Source organism: Plecotus auritus (assembly GCF_963455305.1).
Source record: "Plecotus auritus genome assembly, chromosome: 3".
Taxonomy (NCBI): Eukaryota; Metazoa; Chordata; class Mammalia; order Chiroptera; family Vespertilionidae; genus Plecotus; species Plecotus auritus.
The window spans coordinates 95,896,954-95,914,326 of NC_137772.1; the positions used below are offsets into that span (position 1 = coordinate 95,896,954).

At 40.3% G+C, this 17,373-nt stretch overlaps 1 protein-coding gene across 1 annotated transcript in view; it reads left to right on the plus strand.

The window, feature by feature from the left end:
* The window catches only part of SERPINE3 (serpin family E member 3), a gene marked incomplete at both ends in the record, with an annotated part of 67,775 nt that overhangs the window by 36,926 nt on the left and 13,476 nt on the right, over positions 1-17,373 (plus strand). The window contains 3 exon segments of the mRNA XM_080660130.1: positions 5,195-5,204; positions 5,208-5,233; positions 5,235-5,293. Coding sequence (XP_080516256.1) covers positions 5,195-5,204; positions 5,208-5,233; positions 5,235-5,293 — 95 coding nt within the window.

Here is a 17,373-nt window from a genome sequence, read left to right on the forward strand (position 1 = left end):
GAGGAGGACAGTTAGGGGTGACCAGGCCTACAGGAGAGGGCAGTTAGGGGCAATTGGGCCGGTAGCAGAGCAGTTAGGCATCGATCAGGATGGCAGGGGAGTGGTTAGGGGGTGATCAGGCTGGCAAGCAGAAGCGGATAGAGCAGTGGTCGGCAAACTCATTAGTCAACAGAGCCAAATATCAACAGTACAATGATTGAAATTTCTTTTGAGAGCCAAATTTTTTAAACTTAAACTTCTTCTAATGCCACCTCTTCAAAATAGACTCGCCCAGGCCGTGGTATTTGGTGGAAGAGCCACACTCAAGGGGCCAAAGAGCTGCATGTGGCTCGTGAGCCACAGTTTGCCAACCACTGGGATAGGGGAAATCAGGCAGGCAGGCAGGCAAGCGGTTGGGAGCCAGCAGTCCTGGACTGTGAGAGGGATGTCAGACTGCCTGTTTAGGCCCAATCCTGGTGGGCAGTCGGACATCCCTCGAGGGGTCCCAGATTGGAGAGAGTGCAGGCTGGGCTGAGGGACACACACCCCCATGCACGAATTTCATGCACCGGGCCTCTAGTTTGTAAATATTTTCTCCCATTTTATAGGCTATCTTTTCACTTTCTTGTTGGTTTCTTTTTATTATTTTTTTATGTTTTAAATATATTTTTTTTATTGATTTCAGAGAGGAAGGGAGAGGGAGAGGTAGAAACATCAATGATGAGGCAAATTACTGATCGGCTGCCTCCTGCATACCCCTACTGGTGATCGAGCCCGCAATCCAGGCATGTGCCTTTGACCAGAATCAAACCTGGGACCTTTCATTCTGCAGGCTAATGCTCCATCCACTGAGCCAAACCAGCTAGGGCTCTTGTTGGTTTCTTTTGAAGCACAAAAGTTTTTTATTTTGATGAAGTTTAATTAATCTATTTTTTCTTGTGCTTTTTAAATGTAATATGTAAGAAACCATTACTTAACCAAGGTCACAAAGATCTATGTTGTGTTCTAAGTTGTCTTTTCAATTAATTTTTATATATGGTATGAGGTAAAGGTCCAACTTCATTCTTTGCATGTAGCTATCCAATTGCCTCAGTGCCATCTACACTAATAAAAGAAAAATATGCAAATTGACTGTACCTTCATGACGCCCATCAGCCAATCAGGAGTGAGTATGCAAATTAACCAAACAAAGCTGGTGGGTTAATTTGCATATGCAGGCACGGAGCAGCCGGGCAGGGTGGGACACCTGCTATGGGGGGCGGGGAGAAGGACGGGGGGCGGAGGGAGCTACAGGAGCAGTGCTCTGGGCAGGAGCGAAGACTTGCAGGCTCCCAGGCAGCCGGGAGTGAAGCCATGGGAAGGAAGGCCTATTCTTGCACAAATTTTCATGCAACAGGCCTCTAGTTTATTGATAAATCCCACTGAATTTTCTTGGCACCCTTGTCACAATCAATTGACTATAAATGTATGGGTTTATGTCTGGACTTTAAATTCTATTCTATAGACATAAATGTTTATACTTTTGCCAGTACCACACAGTCTTGATTACTACTTTTTTAGTATACTTAGAAATCAGAAAGTGTGAGTTCTTCAACTTTGTTCTTTTTCAAGATTGTTTTGGCTATTCTGGGTCCCATGCATTTTCATATGAATTTTAGAATTAACTTAGTTTCTTCCAAAAAGGAAAGCAGCTGGAATTTTGTTAAGGACTGTGTAGAATCTGTAGGTCAATTTGGAGAATATTTCTTTCTAACACAATTAAGTGCCACAGTCTATGAACTCAGAATCTTTCATTTGCCAGTACTTCAGTTTTTTTCAATGACTTGTCTTTAGTTTCCAGTGAACAAGTTTTGCATTTCTTTTGTTAAATTTATTTCTAAGAATTTTATTCTTTTTGATGTTATTATACATGGGATTTCAGATCATTATTACTAGTATAAAGAAACAGTTAATTTTGTATCTTAATCTTATATTATGTCACCTTGATGAACTCACTCATTTGCTCTAATAGTTTTTTCTGTGTGTGGATTCCTTAAGATTTCTTATGTACAAGACCAAGTCATCTTGAATAGAGATAGATTTAATTCTTCCTTTCTAATATGGGTGAATTCTATTTCTTTTTCTTTCATAATATCCCTGTATACCCTTCAGTACAAGGTTAAATGGAAGTGGTAAACATTCTTGTCTTTTTCCAGATCTTAGGGAAAAAAATCATTCAGTTCATCACCATTAAGTATTACCCTAGCTGTAGATTTTTTGTAGATGCCCTTTTCCAGGTTGAAAAAGTTGCCTTCTATTCCAAATTTGTTGAATGTGGGGTTTTTTGTGTGTCTGTGTAAGGGTGTTGAATTCTGTCAAATGCTTTTTCTGCATCTATTGAGATGATCATGTGGCCTTGTCTTTTCCTCTGTTAATATGCCGTTTTTCACTGATGGATTTTTCACATGTTGAACCCACCTTGTATTCCTGGGATAAACCCCACTTGATCATGGTATCCTATATAATAAAGAGGTCATATGCAAATTGATCCTCACACCGTCACAAGATGGTGGCACGCACAGTGGAGGCTGGGTTCCCGTAATAAGCCATAAACGAGCAATAAGCAGGGACCTGAGGCTGCGTGGTGCCAGGCCTGGGCGGGGGACCTGAGGCTGTGACCCCCACCTGCCCAGTAGGGCTTGATGTGGGACCTCAGGTTGCGCCCCCTCGCCCAGCGGGGCTTGATGGGGTACCTCAAGGTGTTCCCCCCACCCCAACCCAGGCCAGGGGACCTCAGGCCATGCCCCCTGCCCGGCATGCGCCAGGGGACCTGAAGCTGCACCCCCCACCTGGCGCCAGGCTGGGGGACCTGAGGCTGTGCCTCCCGCCCAGCGGGGCTTGATGCATGTGGGGCTGGCCGGGTCTGGGTCTCACATGATTTTGAGGTGCACGTGAGTGGGTGGGGACTTGACTCTGGGTCCCGTGGCGCACCCCAGACTCTGACAGGAGGAAGATTTTCATATACATTTTACTAATTTTCTTTCATCTCTGACACTTCTTTTATAAAGAAAGGGAAAATAGCAATATTAAAATATTTCCTCTAATTAATTCCCTTTTAATGTGCATGAATCTCATGCACCAGGCCACTGGTGATTTATATGTTGCTGGATTCAATTTGCTAGTATTTGTTGAGGATTTTTGCATCTATTTATAATGGATAATGGTCTACAGTTTTCTTGTGATATTCTTGTCTGTTTTTTTGGTAAAAGGTGTTTCTGTGTTTTTAACTCAAGATATTTTGGTAGTATTTCTTCTGGACCAGCCTTCATAGCCATACAAAAAAAAAATCACTCATCTTTTATAGTTGCATTTCACTTTTACTATTATGTTTAGTCACTAAAAATGGTATTACAGTTTTATTATCTACCATAATCACCATACTTGATTTCAAACATTCCTTAGCAATTTCTTGATACCATTAGAAACAATAAAACCACAATAGTAACAATAAAGTGCATGAGCAATGCTGGGCATTGTTCTCAGCACTTTACAACCATTATTTCACTTAATCTTCCCAAAGCTAAGAAAAAGAACTACTGTTATGCTCGTTTCACAAATGAGGAAACTGAGGTCAAAAAAAATAAACTAACATGTCCCAAGTCCTCAGCTCATCACAGGCTGAGCCAGGATTCAAATCTCAGCACTGGATTTCTGAGTTCATTCTCTTAACCACTATGTTTTAGCATCAAGAGTCTTCAAATGATGTATTTTAAATATTTAAGAAATTTCAGGAGAGTTAATCAAAGTTATGCTTGGAAATGTAAGGTTGACTTGGAGAAAGCATGTGGATCCAAAACATCCACTTATGAGAAAATCTGATACTTTTATTCAAAATATTGATCATATTGTCTCATATGGCAATGAAGACTTTTGATATTAAATGGTTTTGTCCAGTATTTTTACTCTCTTACAAATCCTGCATGTTTTATAGAAAAAGACCATCTAAACTCCATTTTAAACATTTTTATTTTCAAGAAAAATGTCAGCAGTCCTTCTAAAGATACCTCAACAATAAGATTTTAAATACCTTGCCTTTTCAGAAATACTGCAAAGTTGGTGTGCTGATTCTCCCTGCTCTCAGGACTTACTAGGAAACCAAAGATTTAACTTGCATTCCTTCCCTGCTGTGCACTGAAGGCACACACTGCACACAGCAAACATAAAAATATGTCTTATAAATTATAAACATATTAAATGAGACACTATCAATTCTCAGTCAACAACTTTTCTGCATCTACTGTGTGTGAGATGCCACATGGGATGCGAGGTATCAAAATGTAGATGGGAAACTCTGCACTCAGACAGCCTCGATTTGAGTTGAGCTCCACCATGTATTCATTGTCATCTTGGGTACGTTTCTTTACTCTTAAGCCTCAGTCTTGTCATCTCTAAAGTGAGGATAATAATAACATAGTTATGAACATGAAATTAAATAATCTACATAAAATAATTTTCTCAGTGCCTAGCACATGGTAAACACTCAGTAATTATTACTAGAAAATAAAAAATTCAGGATAGCCTCTCTTCTCAAGTAGCTTATGATGTCATAAACAACAGTGAGAGGAAGCAAAATGTTCTATACATCAAAAGAGTAGAACAGCCCTAACTGGTTTGGCTCAGTGGATAGAGCGTCGGCCTGCGGACCAGAGGATCCCAGGTTCGATTCCGGTCAGGGGCACATGCCCAGGATTGCGGGCTCCATCTCCAATGGGGTCCCTGCGGGAGGCAGCCAATCAATGATTCTCTCACATCATTAATGTCTCTCTCTCTCTCTCTCTTCCTCTCTGAAATCAATAAAAAAAATTAAAAAAAAAAAAAAGAGTAGAACAAACAAAGTGTAAATGAGGCTTTAATAACCAAAGGTCACCAAACAGCTGGAGAGTTGGGGATAACAATTGAATTGGGCTTAGAGAAGAGTGTAGTCATTCAAAGGTTGTCAAGGAAGATGAAGGACATCTGGAAAGAACAGCAGACACAAATGCACAGAGGTGAGAGAGAGTCCTGTGTGACTGGATTATTCAGTGAGTAGAGTTTATGGGAAGGAGCAATAAAGGATAGAGCCAGAAATGAGCCTGGAGAACCCTGACATCCAAGTTGGGGGTTTGGAGGTTATATGGTGCATATAAACGTATATCAAATGAGAATTTTAAATAAAAGTTGATGATTTGTTTTTTAGATTTAGGATCTAAAATCATGTCAACTTAAAAGACATTAATTTGGGGGGAAGTCACCGATCTTTTTGACCCACTCAAAGCTAACTTGAAAGGAATTTCAGGTAACAACAGTTCTTTCAAGATTTTTGACATTGTGTTTGTAGGAAGTTTATCATATTTTGGGTAAGGGATTCTAATTATTAATACAGAGCCTTCAGGGTAATCAACCAGAGTTAATGTTATTTAAAAGAATAAAGAAAGTGCTTTGCATTACATAAGATTGTGTTGCTTCTTATAACAGTCAAATTTGGGTTGGAATTTATGGAGGAAGGGTGTTTCTTGAACCTTCTAGGTATTGTTGTCACCTTCTGAGTGAGATCAATAAACACAGAACACAGTACAACTCACCCTTCCTCTGCCCATTATGACTAGGAGATGCCAGAGACACTGGTGCAACAACACAGCTCTTCATTCTGACCTCCTGCTGTCATGCCAGCCTCACAATCACCTTTTGTTTCTCCCTCCCTTCTTGTACCTATTCTGTCCTCTTCTCATGAACTAACCTGAAACTTTCCCTCATCCATCCACCTTCCTTTCTGCAAATTATGCATGCACCTGTAACCTTGCCCTAAAATTATTTCCTTCTCAGAGTTCATATTAAATTTCTTTGCCCATAGTAAACATGCTACTACTAACCAAGAGGAGCTGTGTTTGCTTATAATCTGACAGAGGACTTACATAAAATATTAAAGAGAGTGAAATGCCAGAGCCTTATGTCCCAGAATCCTCTTGGGAGACCATTGGCAACTTCAAAGGCCCATGTTCATTTCTGCTCTAGATAGCAGTAAGTTATCTGTACAAAGATGGCACTATAGCAGGCATTTTCATTGGCCTTGACATTTTCTTGCCTGATAAGCTTGAGAGTCTCTATTTTGAATGCTAGAACTTTATAGCACATAGAAAATTTCTAATTCCTTGTTCAGAATCTTCCTCTGAAGCAATCACAGAAAATATGGGAGTTTGGTCTACAAGAGAAGTCTTGAGCTGTAGATGTGTCCAGACTGACTAACTGGCAGAGATACTTACCAAACATAACACAGGAAGAAGAATCTATTCCAGACTTTTAAAGATCCACTAATTCTCTATTTGTTACCTAAACATGCAAAGAGATGAAGCAAAGCAATGGTCAAGTGTACGGGTATGGATGCAGTGCCTCTGACAATGGTTGGCACACAGTGGATGCCCAGTAAATATTGATTTAGTTGAATGATCAAACCAGAAATTTCCCCTGGTGACACAGGTATAATCTGACACTGTACAGAAAACTAGAGGGCAAGGAAAGAGGAAGGGATGAAGAACTTGAGTGCACTCTATCTTTGATGCACTCTATGGTGCAAAATCCAATCAATGTGTCTTCTTGTAACTGTGAAGCTCAGCATGGCATCCCTGTTATTGATGGCAATACTATTTTTCTTTAGATTATTATAGTTCAAATCTTTGGAGCTACTCTTGATCTTTTCTTCCACACCACTACATGAAATTAATCACTATGACTTCCTGATTGTTCCTTAATAGTTCTTTTTTTTTAATATTTAAAGAGAAACCAAGATGGCGGCATAGGTAAGCACCTAAACTGCTGCTTCGCACAACAATTTCAAAACTACAACTACAAGACAGAACGGACACCATCCAGAACCACAGGAAAGCTGGCTGAGTGGAAATTCTACAACTACAAGGAAAGAGAAAAGCTCACAGAGAATTGGAAGTACGGCAAAGGGTCTTTGTGCACGCAGAGAGGAAGGGTGGCAGAGAGCCTGGCTGACTTTCACTGGCGGAAGGGGGAAGGAAGCCCCCGACCGCACTGAACCCCAGTTCTGACTGCACTGAACCCCAGTCCCGGGCGAAACCCCGTGGACCCAGGCTCATACAGGGGGCGTCTGGACTGTCAGGTAGAGAGAAAGGCACCTGGAGACTTGGAGACCCGGGGGAGACCCAGGGGAGCCCCGGTGGGCAGCGTTCTGGAGATGCACGTGCCAGTGTGCACAAAGGCTGCGGAGGTTGCCACAGGCTTTCCCGAGCAGAAGGGAGTCAGAAGCTCCTGACTGCACTGAACCCCAGTTCTGACTGCACTGAACCCCAGTTCCAGGCGAGCCCCTGGGGACCCACGCTCTTGTGGGGGAAATCTGGACTCTCGGGCAGAGACTCGAGAGCCGGGGAAGGCAAAGGTCTGCAGGTGCGCACGCGCGCAAGGGCAAGGCTGACTGGAAGCCAAGACTGTCTGCTCCACCCTGAGACTCCACCCCATCCAAGTTGAGCACAGAGGCTATTGCAATTTGGCAAGTCTAACCCTATAAGGCTGTCTCCAGCACAGAACTTCTCCCAGCATAGACACAGCTGATCCTCACAGCCAACAGGCCTGGAGGTCAATTCCTCCCAGTGATACCAACAACAATCAAGACTTAACTACAACAAGGCTGTACACACAGTCCACAAAGGGGTGCACCAAGAGTGTCCACCTCAGGTTAACTAGGGAGGCCGACCCACTGGGCCATATAGGAAACCTAGCACACAAATCTACCCTACCAACTCAGGGAAGCAGTGAAAATGCAGCGTTAAAGAAACAGATCACAAACGAAAGAAATGGAGGAAAACAAATGACTGGATATAGAATTCAAAACCACGGTTATAAGGCTTTTCAAGAATATCCTAGAAAAGGCCGATAAATATAACGAGACCCTCGAAGATATGAAAGAGGACCAACTAGAAATTAAACATACACTGACTGAAATAAAAAATATTATACAGAGACCCAACAACAGACTAGAGGAACACAAGAATCAAGTCAAAGAATTGAAATACAAAGAAGCAAAAAACACTCCACCGAGAAAGCAAAAAGAAAAAAAAATCCAAAAAGCTGAAGATAGTATAAGAAGACTCTGGGACAACTTCAAGCGTACCAACATCAGAATTATGGGGGTGCCAGAAGAAGAGAGAGAGCAAGATACTGAAAACCTATTTGAAGAAATAATGACCGAAAACTTCCCCCACCTGGTGAAAGAAATAGACTTACAAGTCCAGGAAGCACACAGAACCCCAAACAAAAGGAATCCAAAGAGGACCACAAAAAAGACACATCATAATTACAATGCCAAGAGCAAAAGACAAAGAGAGAATCTTAAAAGCAGCAAGAGAAAAACAGTTAATTACCTACATGGGAGCACCCATATGATTGTCAGCTGATTTCTCAACAGAAACTATGCAGGCCAGACGGGAGTGGCAAGAAATATTCAAAGTGATGAATAACAAGAACCTACAACCAAGATTACTCTACCCAGCAAAGCTATCATTCAGAATTGAAGGGCAGATAAAGATCTTCACAGATAAGAAAAAGCTAAAGGAGTTCATCACCACCAAACCAGGATTATATGAAATGCTGAAGGGTATTCTTAAAGAAGAGGAGGAAGAAAAAAGTAAAGATAAAAATTATGAACAACAAATACATATCTATCAACAAGTGAACCTAAAAATCAAGTGAATTAAAAACCTGAGGAACAGAATAATCTGGTGAATATAATAGAATCAGGGGCATAGAAAGGGAGTGGACTGATAATTCTCAGGGGGAAAGGGGAATGGGGGGGTTCATGAAGAGACTGGACAAAAATCATACATCCATGGATGAGGACAGTGGGGGGGAGGTAAGGGCAGAAGGTGGGGTGGGAACTGGGTGAAGGGGAGCTATGCGGGGGGGAAAGGAGAAACAATTGTAATAATCTGAATAAAGATTTATTTAAAAAAATAAAATAAAATAAATAAATTAAAAAATATATTTAAAGTATTACATGTCTCCTTTTTTCCCTATTAACCTCCCTTCATGGCCACTACGACCCCCGAGGGCAAGCCCCCACCACCCCAGTGTCTGTGTCCATTGGTCATGCTCATATGCATGCATGCAAGTCCTTTGGTTGCTCTCTAACCCTCCTCCTCCCCTGCCTTCTCCCCGAGGTTGGACAGTCTGTTCAGTGCCACCTTGTCTCTGGATCCATTTTTGTTCATCAAATTATGTTGATCATTATATCCCACATATGGGTGAGATCATGTGATATTTATCTTTCTCCGACTGGCTTATTTCACTTAGCATAATGCGCTCCAATTCCATCCATCCTGTTGCAAATGGTAAAAGTTCCTTCTTTTTTGTAGCAGCATAGTATTCCATTGGGTGGATGTGCCACAGTTTTTTAATCCACTCATCTGCTGATGGGCACTTAGGCTGTTTCCAAATCTTAGCTATTGTCAATTGTGTCGCTATGAACATAGGGGTGCATGTATCCTTTCTAGTTGGTATTTCTGGTTTCTTGGGATATATTCCTAGAAGTGGGACTACTGGGTCAAATGGGAGTTCCATTTTTAACTTTTTGAGGAAACTCCATACTGTTCTCCACAGTGGCTGCACCAGTCTGCATTCCCACCAGCAGTGCACGAGGGTTCCTTTTTCTCCACATCCTTGCCAGCACTTGTCATTTGTTGATTTGTTGATGATAGCCATTCTGAGAGGTGTGAGATGGTACCTCATTGTTGTTTTGATTTGCATTTCTCAGTGATTAGTGACTTTGGGCATGTTTTCATATGTCTCTCGGCCTTCTGTACATGTTCTTTTGAAAAGTGTCTATTTAGGTCCTTTGCCCATTTTTTGATTGGATTGTTTATCTTCCCTTTGTTAAGTTCTATGAGTTCCCTTTAAATGTTGGAGATTAAACCCTTATATGAAATAGCATTGGCAAATACGTTCTCCCATGCAGTGGGCTTTCTTGTTGTTTTGTGGATGGTTTCTTTTGCTGTACAGAAGCTTTTTATTCGATGTAGTCCAATTTGTTTATTTTCTCCTTAGTTCCCATTGCCCTAGGAGCTGTAACGGTACAGATATTGCTACAACATATGTCTGATATGTTGCTGCCTATGGAGTCTTCTAAGATTTCTATGGTTTTCCATCTTACATTTAAGTCCTTTAACCATTTTGAGTTTGTCTTTGTGTATGGTGTAAGTTGGTGATCTAGTTTCATTTTCTTGCATGTATTTGACCAAATTTCCCAGCACCATTTATTAAAGAAACTGTCTTGACTCCATTGTATGCTCTTGCCTCCTTTGTTAAATATTAATTGAACATAATGGCTTGGGACTATTTCTGGATTCTCTGTTCTGTTCCATTGGTCTATATGTCTGTTCTTGTGCCAGTACCAGGCAGTTTTGAGAACCGTGGCTTTGTAATACAGCTTGATATCTGGTATTGTGATCCCTCCAACTCTGGTCTTCTTTCTCAGGATTGCTGTGGCTATTCGGGGTAGTGTTTTTTTCCAGATGAATTTTTGGAGAGTTTGTTCTAGGTCTGTGAAATATGCCATTGGTATTCTAATGGGGATTGCATTAAACCTATAAATTGCTTTGGGTAGTATGGACATTTTAATGATGTTGAGTCTACCAATCCATGAACACAGTATGTTATTTCATTTATTTATGTCTTCCTCTATCTCTTTTTTCAATGTCCTGTAGTTTTATGAGTACAGGTCTTTTAACTTCTTAGTTAAGTTTATTCCTAGGTATCTTAATTTTTTTTGATGCAGTGGTAAACGGGATTGTTTTTTTAGTTTCTCTTTCTGTGAGTTCATTGTTGGTGTATAAAAAAGCTATAGAGTTCTGGGTGTTAATTTTGTATCCTGCTACATTGCCGAATTTATTTATTAGGTCTAGTAGTTTTTTGATGGAGTCTTTGGGGTTTTGTATGTATAGTATCATGTCATCTGTGAATAAGGACAGTTTTACTTCTTCTTTTCCAATTTGAATGCCTTTTATTTCTTCTTCTTGTCTAATTGCAATGGCTAATACTTCCAGTACTATATCAAACAGGAGTGGTGAAAGTGGGCATCCCTGTCTTGTTCCTGTTCTTAGGGGAAATGAATTTAGTTTTTGCCCATTGAGTATGATGTTGGCTGTAGGTTTGTCACATAAGGCTTTTATTATGTTAAGGTATGATTCCTCTATTCCCACTTTGCTGAGAATTTTTATCAAGAAAGGGTGTTAGATTTTGTCAAATGCTTTTTATGCTTCAATTGATATGATTATGTGATTTTTGTCTCTCAATTTGTTTACTAGTACGTGATGTATCACATTTATTGATTTGCGGATATTGTACCATCCCGGAATAAATTCCACTTGGTCATGGTGTATGATCTTGCTAATGTAATGATGAATTCAATTTCTTAGAATTTTGTTGAGGATTTTAGCATCTATGTTCATCTAGGATATTGGCCTGTAGTTCTCTTTCTTTGTGATGTCATTATCTGGTTTTGGAGTTAGGGTAATGCTGGCTTCATAGAAAGAGCTTGGAAGTGTGCCTTCCTCTTGAATTTTTTGGAATAGTCTGAGGAGGATAGCTTTTAGTTCTTCTTTGAATGCTTGGTAGAACTCTCCTGTAAAGTTATCCAGATGAGGCTATTGTTTGCTGGAAGATTTTTTATAACTGCTTCAATTTCTTCAGTAGTTATCGGCATATTAAGATTTGTTCATTTTCCTGATTGAGTTTTGGAAGCTTGTATTTTTCTAATATGTCCATTTCATCTAGGTTGTCCAGTTTGTTGGAATAGAGTTGTTCATAGTATTTTTTTTCATAATCCTTTGTAATTCTGTGGGGTCAGTTGTTACTTCACCTCTTTCATCTCTGATTTTGTTATTCTGGGTCCTCTCTCTTAGCTTCTTGGTGAGCCTGGCGAGAGGTTCATCAATCTTGTTTATCCTTTCAAAGAACCAGCTCTTGGTTTTATTGATGTTTTGTATTGTTTTTTTTTTTTTTTTTTTGGTCTCTATGTCGTTTATTTCCACTCTGATCTTTATTATTTCCTTCCTTCTGCTTACTCTGGGCTTTTCTTGTTGCTCTCTTTCTAACTCTTTGAATTGTAGGATTAGATAATTTATTACCATTTTTTCTTGTTTTTTAATGTAGGCCTGTAGAGCTATGAACTTCCCTCTCAAGACTGCTTTCACTGTGTCCCATAGATTTTGGATTGTTGTGTTTTCATTGTCGTTTGTTATCAGGATGCTTTTTATTTCTTCTTTGATCTCTTTGGTAACCCAATCATTGTTGTTTTTTTTTTTTAAATAAATCTTTATTCAGATTATTACAATTGTTTCTCCTTTTTCCCCCCATAGCTACCCTCCACCCGGTTCACACTCCACCTTCTGCCCTTACCTCCCCCCGCACTGTCCTCATCCATAGGTGTATGATTTTTGTCCAGTCTCTTTATGAACCCCCCCATTCCCCTTTCCCCCTGAGAATTATCAGTCCACTCCCTTTCTATGCCTCTGATTCTATTATATTCACCAGATTATTCTGTTCCTCAGGTTTTTAATTCACTTGATTTTTAGGTTCACTTGTTGATAGATATGTATTTGTTGTTCATAATTTTTATCTTTACTTTTTTCTTCTTCCTCCTCTTCTTTAAGAATACCCTTCAGCATTTCATGTAATCCTGGTTTGGTGGTGATTAACTCCTTTAGCTTTTTCTTATCTGTGAAGCTCCTTATCTGCCCTTCAATTCTGAATGATAGCTTTGCTGGGTAGAGTAATCTTGGTTGTAGGTTCTTGCTATTTATCACTTTGAATATTTCTTGCCACTCCCGTCTGGCCTGCATAGTTTCTGTTGAGAAATCAGCTGACAATCATATGGGTGCTCCCATGTAGGTAATTAACTGTTTTTCTCTTGCTGCTTTTAAGATTCTCTCTTTGTCTTTTGCTCTTGGCATTGTAATTATGATGTGTCTTTTTTGTGGTCCTCTTTGGATTCCTTTTGTTTGGGGTTCTGTGTGCTTCCTGGACTTGTAAGTCTATTTCTTTCACCAGGTGGGGGAAGTTTTCGGTCATTATTTCTTCAAATAGGTTTTCAGTATCTTGCTCTCTCTCTTCTTCTGGCACCCCCATAATTCTGATGTTGGTACGCTTGAAGTTGTCCCAGAGTCTTCTTATACTATCTTCAGCTTTTTGGATTTTTTTTTCTTTTTGCTTTCTCGGTGGAGTGTTTTTTGCTTCTTTGTATTTCAATTCTTTGACTTGATTCTTGTGTTCCTCTAGTCTGTTGTTGGGTCTCTGTATAATATTTTTTATTTCAGTCAGTGTATGTTTAATTTCTAGTTGGTCCTCTTTCATATCTTCGAGGGTCTCGTTATATTTATCGGCCTTTTCTAGGATATTCTTGAAAAGCCTTATAACCGTGGTTTTGAATTCTATATCCAGTCATTTGTTTTCCTCCATTTCTTTCGTTTGTGATCTGTTTCTTTGACGCCGCATTTTCACTGCTTCCCTGAGTTGGTAGGGTAGATTTGTGTGCTAGGTTTCCTATATGGCCCAGTGGGTTGGCCTCCCTAGTCAACCTGAGGTGGACACTCTTGGTGCATCCCTTTGTGGACTGTGTGTACAGCCTTGTTGTAGTTAAGTCTTGATTGTTGTTGGTATCACTGGGAGGAATTGGCCTCCAGGCCAGTTGGCTGTAAGGATCAGCTGTGTCTATGCTGGGAGAAGTTCTGTGCTGGAGACAGCCTTATAGGGTTAGACTTGCCAAATTGCAATAGCCTCTGTGCTCAGCTTGGATGGGGTGGAGTCTCAGGGTGGAGCAGACAGTCTTGGCTTCCAGTCAGCCTTGCCCTTGCGTGCGTGTGCGCACCTTCAGACCTCTGCCTTCCCCGGCTCCCAAGTCTCCACCCAAGAGTCCAGATTTCCCCCACAAGAGCGTGGGTCCCCAGGGGCTCGCCTGGAACTAGGGTTCAGTGCAGTCAGGAGCTTCTGACTCCCTTCCACTAGGGAAAGCCTGTGGCAACCTCCGCAGCCTTTGTGCACATTGGCATGCGCGCACCTCCAGACCTTTGCCTTCCTCGGCTCCCGAGTCTCCGCCTGAGAGTCCAGATTCCCCCCGTAAGAGCATGGGTCCCTAGGGGCTCGCCTGTAACTGAGGTTCAGTGCAGTTAGGAGCTTCTGACTCCCTTCTGCTAGGGAAAGCCTGTGGCAACCTCCGCAGCCTTTGTGCACACTGGCACACCAGGTCTTCCCCGGGTCTCCCCCAGGTCTCCGAGTCTCCAGGTGCCTTTCTCTCTACCTGACAGACCAGACGCCCCCTGTATGAGCCTGGGTCCATGGGGTTTCGCCCGGGACTGGGGTTCAGTGCAGTCAGAACTGGGGTTCAGTGCGGTTGGGGGCTTCCTTCCCCCTTCCGCCAGAGAAAGTCAGCCAGGCTCTCAGCCACCCTTCCTCTCTGCGTGCACAAAGACCCTTTGCCGTACCTCCAATTCTCTGTGAGCTTTTCTCTTTCCTTCTAGTTGTAGAATTTCCACTCAGCCAGCTTTCCTGTGGTTCTGGATGGTGTCCGTTCTGTCTTTTAGTTGTAGTTTTGAAATTGTTGTGCGAGGCAGCAGTTTAGGTGCTTACCTATGCCGCCATCTTGGTTTCTCCGCCAATCATTGTTTAATAGCATGCTATTTAGTCTCCAGGTGTTTGATTTTTTTTTCATTGTTCTTATTGTAGTTAATTTCTAATTTTATACCATTGTGGTTGAGAAGATGCTTGATATGATTTCTATCATCTTGAATTTGAAGAGATTTTGCCTGTGTCCCAATATGTGGTCTATCTTTGAAAATGTCCTTTGTGCACTTGAGAAGAATGTATATTCTGTAGCTTTAGGGTGAAATGTTCTGAAGATGTCAATTAAGTCCATTTGATCTAGTAGGTCATTTAGCATTGATGTTTCTTTGCTGATTTTTTGTTTAGAGGATTTATCCACTGGTGTCAATGGGGTATTAAAGTCGCCTACTATGACTATAGTGCTGTTGATCTCTCCCTTGATATCTTCCAGAAGTTTTGTTTTGTTTTGTTTTTTTGTAGTTGGGTGCTCCTGCATTGGGTGCATATATGTTTACCAGAGTTATATCCTCTTGTTGAATTACTCCTTTTAGTATTATGAAGTGGCCTTCCTTATCTCTTGTTATGGCCTTTACTTTGAGGTCCAATTTATCACATATAAGTATTGTTTCCCCAGCTTTTTTTTTTTTCATTTCCATTCACCTGAAAAAATTATATTCCATTCCTTCACTATCAGTCTGTGTGAGTCCTTTGTTCTGAGGTGGGTCTCATGTAGACAGCAGATATATGGGTTATGTTTTCTTATCCATTCAGCTTCCCTATGTCTTTTGATTGGAGCATTTAATCCATTTACATTTAAGGTTATTATTTATAGGTACTTGTTTGCACCCATTTTTATTCTTTATTCCTGTGTTCCTTCTTCCCTTCCTATTTCTTCTTTTTACAGCAGACCCTTTAGCATTTCATGCATTGCTGGTTTGGTGGTAATAAACTCCTTTAGTCTTTTTGTTGTTGTTGTTGTTGTCTGTGAAACTCTTGATTACACCTTCAATTTTGAATGACAGCCTTGCTGGGTATAGTATTCTTGGATTCAGTCCCTTGCTTTGCATCACTTTGTATATTTCATTCTATTCCCTTCAGGCCTGATGTGATTCTGTTGAGAAATTAGTTGATAGTCTAATGGGAGATCCCTTGTAGATAACTTTCTGTCTCTTTCTGACAGCCTTTAAGATTCTTACTTTGTTGTTGGTGTTTGTCAATTTAATTATGATGTGTCTCAGTGTTGGCCTTTTTGGGTTCATCATTTTTGGGACTCTCTGAGATTCTTGGACTTGTGTGTGTTTTTTCTTTCCAATAACAGAGAAGTTTTCTGTCATTATTTTTTTCAAACAGGTCTCCTATTCCTTTCTCAGATTCCTCTCCTTCTGCAACCCCTATATGTGGATGTTGTTTCATTTCATGTTGTCCCAAAGCTCCCTTAGGCTCTCCTCCTGTTTTTTAAGTTTTTCCAGTTGCTGCTCTGCTTGGGTGATTTTTCCTACCTTGTCTTCTAGCTCACTGATGCGGTCCTCCAATTCTTCTAGTGTACTGTTGATGCTTTCTATTGTGTTCTTTATTACAGCAATGTCATTCTTCATGTCTTCTTGGTTCTTTTTTATTTCCTCTTGATTCTTATACATGTTGCTGAATTTGCCTCCCAATCTTTTCAGCATCCTTATAACCATTGCTCTGAATTCTTTCTCTGACTAATTGCTTGCCTCCATTTCATTTACTTCCTTTTCCGGTGATTTCCCTTTCTTTGGTGTGGGGGCTGTTTCTTTGTCTTCCCATTTTCATTCCTCTCAGGGTGTCTGGTTATGTGGCTTACTCTCTACCATGTTGACCAAAAGGCACAAAATACAACTCGACAGGACATGACATAGAGGGAACAAAACACAAATGTATTCACAACACCTATAAACCCAAATAAAGGTGACCACCAGAAAAAAAGAGAATTGGGGGAGAGAAAAGAGAGCAAAAATGATACTGAGAAAGGGAAAAAATGTAAGAAAGAAAAGGAAAAGAAGAAAAAAGAAGGGAAAAGAAAGAGAAAAAATATATGTATATAATGAGAAACCTCCACAAAAACAGTAACTAAACCAAAAAATGCAAACAATAAACCCCCAGAAAAAAAGGGGGGGAGATGAAGCTGAAGAGGCAGAGTTTATTTCCAAAAGGTAATGTAAAGGAATTGAATGAATGGGGAAATGGCTATGATTCAGTATAGAGGAGGTAGAAAGAGAGTGAGTGTATAAGAAGAAAAGTAAAAAACAAAATACTCAATTAAAAAAAATAATAATTTTTAAAAATAGTAATTAAAATATATATTAAAGATATATATGTATATATATTTATAAAGTTTATGTATATATATAAAATTTCCCTTTAATCTATCTATCCATATATTCATCTATTTCTGGAAATGGAGAATAGAGTAGGCAGCAGATAGGCCTGAGTTGGGTGAGTGAAACTATTAAGCTATTAGTAGAAGAAGAGAACAACGAGGTGAGGAAAACAAAAGCATAAAATAAAAAACAAAAACAAACTATCAAACAAGCAACAACAACAAGAAAAACAATTAGCTAGCAAAAAAAGTGAAAAAGAAGGGTGCATGGACTTGGAGCAGGGGAGAGGAAATTCGATATATGAGTAAGCCAATAGAGACTACTGTAATAGTAATGCATCAATAAAGCAGATAAATAAGATCAATTTTTAACAGGGAGTAAAAAGAAAGGATAGAGAAAAACTAAAGCAGGAATAGGAGAAGAG